At 37.5% G+C, this 6,315-nt stretch overlaps 1 protein-coding gene across 1 annotated transcript in view; it reads left to right on the top strand.

Moving 5' to 3' along the window:
- The first annotated feature begins 686 nt into the window (after nucleotides 1-686).
- The window catches only part of COL6A6 (collagen type VI alpha 6 chain), a 66,984-nt gene continuing 61,355 nt past the window's right edge, over nucleotides 687-6,315 (top strand). Inside the window, 1 exon segment of the mRNA XM_076332109.1 lies at nucleotides 687-733. Within this exon segment, the coding sequence (XP_076188224.1) occupies nucleotides 687-733 (47 nt within the window).

The following is a 6,315-nucleotide window of genomic DNA, read 5'->3' as shown; positions in this document are numbered from 1 at the left end:
TTTATTTGGGAGAGTAAATGAGTTTGGTGTTATCAACTAATGGGATTAGATCATCTCATGTCAATGCTAGCTAGCCAGTTTTCTACATGTAGATATTTGTGTTCCCCAGTTTTGTTGCTGTTCTTTGACAGCATGCGTTTGCTGCTGGAACTACCGTGGAGCCATGAGATGTCACTGCAGAGTTGAAAATTGAGCCAATGATATTTATAAGAAGTTAAAGTCAGTTTCTTAAATGTGTTTTTATGAAGAATTTTCACCTTCCCTTGCTGATGTATCAAGTATGATTTTCCTAGGGAGCGAGGATTTCTTACCTATACAGGATTAAGGCATCACCTGTATACTGTCATCCCATGAATGTGCCACAGGACCATGGTGGTCCAGAAACTTTTTCAGGTATTCTGCAATAGATATGGTTTGAGTGATCCATTAGGAAGGGCAAACATTCAGCAGTGTCAGTCCCATACACTGACCAGTGGGCCCCCTGCCCTCCAGGTACAGGAGAGATTAGCAAAACGTTACAGTATTTGATACTTGAAATCAGTTGTTCAATAAAAGGCACAATAAAATGGAAGCTGTGCTGCAACGATAATTTAGCCTGCTACAGCCAGCGATAAATCTGACATGCCTTTGGAAGGAAAAGGATAGCGGATGAGTCTTTAGTTGTCTTTTAGGACAATGGAGTGTAAATGGCGATGCATCAAGCTGATGAAACTAAACATCATCATCCTTTCAGGTGAGAAGCTTGCCTTGCAACCAACTTTTTTTTGGTATCTGGTGTCAGATTTATTTTAGAAAACTTTGTAGCTCACTGTAGTGTTGCCAGTTGAAATCTGTATCAGTGCTTTTATTGTTTTGTAGGAAACTGGCATTTAGCGAATGGGTTATAGGTCTGCCTCTCCACCTCTGACAGACCAGTATCTTGTAATTTACAGGAAAAAAGGAAGATAGTTTTTCCATTATCCTTTAATTTATCCTTGATTTTATTTATTCCATAAATAGGGTTTATGAAATGAGATGAAACTATAGTAGAAGCTATACCACATGGAGTTTATTAGGCGAGCTTAATGATGCAACTCGTGACTAATAAACTGGTGCTCTTGGTGATATTTTTAATTTCATGTTAAGGTTGAGCTGTCTAAAACAAAGCAGTTGTGGCAGACTGACAGGCCCTGTCTTCATATGCATTTGCACTATATGTGGTACATGTACGTGGGCGAAAGCTACCCTTTAAGGCAGATGCAGAAGTTAGTAAATCACAAAATTTTTACTTTGTTTAGTCTGTTCACATCTGTGCTTATTGTCAGGTAAACTGAGACAATTTCTATCCAACTTAAAATTTGCATGATTTATCACTTCCAGATGCTAGGTTGATGTGTTTTCATCCTGTTCATTGATTAAAAAAAGAAAGAAGAAAATATATTACGCATTTAAAGGTATACTCTGCGTTTAAAGACTGATGCAGATCCTGAACAGTGTTGGGCAACTACAGTGTCCAGTAAGTCAAATATTAAACTTCTTAGCAGAATCCTGAGCAGATTCACCTCATTTGCTGTGACCTATTTTTCACTGCAAAAAAACTCTGCAGAAAGCACAAAAAATTGCTTAAATGTATTTCCTTGAGTGTATGTACTACAAGTGTTTATGTGTCTACCTTGAAAGCTGTTTTCATCTGAGAGCTGCACAGTCTCATGAAAAAACAGGATGGTGTCAATCAGGTATGAAAATATTAGACTTGCAGAAGTGCACCCATGTGAATGTGTAGCCATGAGAAGGATGTTTCAATCAGAGATAGTGTGTATTTACTGTCATTTAGTCCTTTCTCGCTGCATTCTTAAATTTTTCAAGTGGATTAGCTAGCTTTTCTCATGACCAGGCCTCAGGATTGTAGGTTTAGTGGTAGCTTTGCCCGTGGCATGTAAATTTCCAAATTTAACTTGACAGTGATGACAGCACTAGTTTTGATGGATTAAGTATGCAGAGTATAAAAGGAGAGATATGAAGGACAACTTAGTTTGGGGCCTGGAATCAATGTCATGATAGGATTCTGTTTTCAGTTAGGAAAATCTGTTACAAGTAGCGAACACCATAGTTTGACTTACTGCTTTTACTGGCTCATCGTAAGAAATTTACTTCTTTTGCATCTCCATAATCCAAAAGTAGAAGACTTCGTATCACTTGTTATCTCATAGAGACTGTCATGCTTCTGCCAGCAAACTGGAAGGAATGCATTTTTTTTTAAATTCAAACCACTACATCTTCTCTCAAAAAACAGAACAGTGCAATTGCCCCACTACTTGGTGTGCTGTAGTCCACACTGTGTAGAGCTCCTTGTGATGGGAGCAGGGATAGATTCACCAGGAACATTGACTATGTGATCTCTGTTTCAGCATTAGCCTTGCTTACAGTGGCATTACTAGCTCATCCACATTATGGCTGCATCTCGCCCTGTTTTTTACACTTTTTTCAGTTACTGCGTTCAGAAGGGATGGACTTTTCTGCTAAATCTCTCTTTCACTGGAAATGAACCAAAAGATCTCTCTAGTACCTTGAAGTAGTGTGGCCAGTAGAGTCACTCTTACAGTAGTTGGTTGTTGCCAGTGCCAGGCAGTCTGAAGTGCAATAGCTTTTCTTTTTCCTTCTAAGGAAAGAGATTACTGGAGAGGTTGGAATGAAAGCCCTATCTGTACACCAGATCCTTATCTACTGTAAACTGTGGTATTGAAGTCACTGATGCTTTGCTGATTCGTATCCCCAGGAGTATGTGGGATAGGAAATAAATTGGAAAAAAAGCTGCCTGTCTTTCCTGAGACAGCTGATTGCTATAAAACGGAAGAGAACAAAAAGTGTGTGGGTTTTGAGACTGTATGATACATGGAAGATGTTTCCTGGAAAAAAAAGATGACACAGCTGTAGGTTAAAGCAAGTTGAAAATAAAATGAAAAAGTGAAGAGATAAAGTCGGGGTTCTTCCAGCTTTCTTCCTTCATTGAATAAATGGTATATGCAGACAGTGTGTTCTGATCCTTGGCACAAATTCAAAATCTGAAGTTCTCTGTGAGGCAGCCTTACAAGTTTATTAGTTAAGCTTATCAATGGAGTTTAAATACCTTTATATTCCACTGTAGAAAAATTACATCCCTTAAAACATTGCTTAGTGATTGAAAACAGGTTTATTGTTAAATTCTAGAACGCTTACCACAAACAGCTTGAGATACGGATTTGTTCAGGAAGCAGAAAATATGGTAGAGTATCAAATGGTAGGGCCATTGCTTTCTAAAGGAGTGCAGCGTGTAATTAACCTTGTTATCAAGCTGTTGTAACAGTATTCTTTTACGAGCCCTGGTCTCTCTCAGGCCTATGGTGATACGTAAAAAGTTCCACATAAGTAAAAGGAACAACAGGAGCAAAAGGAACAGATTTTCCTCAAACTCTTCCTTGGAATGGTTGCCTTAAACCCGAGTCGTTCCACTCTGAAAAAGCACCTTTGCGCAGGTGGTCTGACAGTGTGCTAGATACCCTACTAACAGAGTAAATCTCTGACAAGTTTCTAGACATATCCTGAGCAAGCAGTTGGAAATTGCAGCCACTTTTTCTGTCTGTTCTATAAAAAGTAGCATTAAAATGACCTGAAAATTCTACTCCAGTTCATGGCCTTTATATATTTTGGTCAAGCCAGTAGTTATATCTATGCTTTTAAGTTGTCTGGTTACAATTGTAAAGGCCATCTGCTTCAGTAGTTGGAAGAATAAATGATACAGGGTTTATATCAGCCTAATCAACAGATGAGACTTTGTTGACAGAATTAACCATTTTTAGTTAAATCTTTTAGGATTTTCAGGTATTCATGCAAATCATATTTATTGAATGAAATTGTGATGGACGCAGATGAAGTTATGGACATCTTGACCACTGCCATTCTGCTAGTCAATCTGTTTAAGTTTTTCCAGGTAATATTTTAAAAAATGGATGAACCTCTAATTTCCTTGTAAAGCACTCAAAACATTTTGAAACTGTGGAATATAACACATAATCTGTTGACTGCAAAGATCTGGGATTTTTCTTATTAGCTGTCGACAGCAATGCAATTTCTAGAAACCTTCTGTGAGCTTCAGCAGAACATAAATAAGTCCTTTATTTCTCTAACACTGCTTGTTCTTTTTATTATTCTTTTTTTTTTTTTTCTTTTAGCCTTCCAGCATGTGGCTATTACATACGCTGTATCCTGAGACTAGAGCAATTAGTAGGGAGTGGGAAGCCCGGACATCTTTTTTTAAATGCTGCATTTGATGAGCACATTATAAAAAGGTGGCGAGGGACAACATAACCCCTGTGGAAACAATTTGGAAGAGTGTTGTGCTTTTCCATCTCCAATCCATTAAGTAAAGAATCTGAAAGAGAAGTTGCATCCAGATGTACTATATATAGTTGATGAGCACAAGCTTGGTGTACTGTGTATGTAAGTGAGAAGATACCTAGGAAGACTGTTACTTTTAATACTGTACAAGGTGAAGTATTTTTAATTAAATTAATTTTTTTTTTCTCTTTAAGATTTAGTCTTGTGCTCTCTCCCCTTTGGTTAATCTAAGGGAATTTTGTCTTGAATCACCATCTCCGATCTGGGCAAATGAGCTTTCAGCATTTTCCTTCCAATTTAAGTTTGAGACATCTCAAACATTTCTGCACCATGGCCAAGCATTTTTCTTACCTAGATCAACTCTAGATGTATTTGGTTACATAATTGCTGCTGTCTCTGTTTCATTGAAGAGATACTTACTGTCTGTTGAGACCAGCATCACCAGGTTGTACTTGGACCCACTTCCATGCTCAACTTTCAGAGGATCCCAAGAGCTCTGCTTTCAGTGTTTGGAAGTAATTAGCATGCTTTAAAAAGGAACTGAACTGCAGTTAAATTATCTGTATGTCACCATTTTGGGCAAAATAGTGTGTAAAAGTCGACCTTTTTTTTTTTTTTTTTTTTAGTTTTTCTGACATCAGATGAAGTAAAAGCATTTATTTAGAAGCCCTTTTGCAACTGAATTCAACCTACAACCTTCCGAAGCAAAATTAAAATGTAGAAACATAATTGCTTATGTAAGAATTCCAATCAGTAAGTAAATGAAGGCATATGGTACACTCGAACTGAAACATTGGCCAGGAAATTAGTAGTGCTCAGGGAAAAAACAGTGAAGCTATTTTTGTTGTTTTATTTTGTGTGGTCCTAAGGAAACAGAGGATTCTTTTTGTAGATGATGCTGTAGAGGCCAAATTCCACGACTGACTCCCTGTGCATATGCAATATGAACCAGTGTTTAATTGTGTGTTATCTCAAAGTATTTTTCCTACATAGGTTTTTCACTGTGTGTGAAGAACTGGCTTTGTGGACTAAAAAAAATGTAGTGAAGGAGGTTATGTGCACAAACCTTGCTGGATTTATTGGGGCAAAAGGGACAGGGCTTTGAAGGAAGAGGACTCAGCACCTTCAGTGCTACTCTAGAGACTCAAACGATATTCCTGCATCTGCCAAAATAGTCCTGTGTAATACTGATGACAAACTTTTGACAGGTAGTCTCTAATTGAGTGTTCTAGGAGTTCAGGGGCTTTTTTGGTGGTTTGTTTTTTTTTTCTCTGCATGCCTGATTTTTTTTTTTTTTTTAATGCTGGAGTTTAGCTTTTTTTAACTGAGGTCAGTAAGAGCTGTGATTTGACTGCTAGGTACTCTGAAATGCCACATCTGAAGTTGAGTACACTGTATTAGCAGATTTTTTGTTCTTAACAACTTGGTTCCTTGGCTTCCCTCTGTAAAATGAAGCAAAAAGCACCCTCATTTTGCAAGTGTGATATAGCTCATTTCAGTGTTTAAAAGCTTGATACTATGGTATTTCCAAAAAATGAGTGAACGCTACTTTTTGAGAAAATGCAGGATTTTGAGGGATGCCAAGTAATTTTCAAATTAATTTCCCTTCAAGGAGAAAATGGAATTTTTGGCTCTTATTTTAGTTCAGTGTGAAGCCACATTTTAAAGTTCTTTTGCTCCTTGCAAAACTGTTTATCCTACTAAGAGTTCTAATAGAGTGACACTATTTCTGAGGATTATTAATGAATGTTTGCATATGCATTAACTTACATTATACTTAGTGCATGGTGAGTGTCACAAAAGGCATGTTCTAGGTTACCTGCATAAGTACTCTAGACACCTGAGAAAGTGTCAGCTTTCCACACTTCTAGCATTTGCTTTGGTTTGTTCTCACAATGTGGCAATATATAAAACATGCTGCTTAATTTTCATTGCTTTTGCAACAGCTGTAGTTGTAAAGAT

This window comes from Aptenodytes patagonicus, chromosome 2 (assembly GCF_965638725.1).
Source record: "Aptenodytes patagonicus chromosome 2, bAptPat1.pri.cur, whole genome shotgun sequence".
NCBI classification, from domain to species: Eukaryota; Metazoa; Chordata; class Aves; order Sphenisciformes; family Spheniscidae; genus Aptenodytes; species Aptenodytes patagonicus.
The sequence above is the reverse complement of the archived record's forward strand: the minus strand, read 5'-3'. Positions and strand labels throughout refer to the sequence as shown.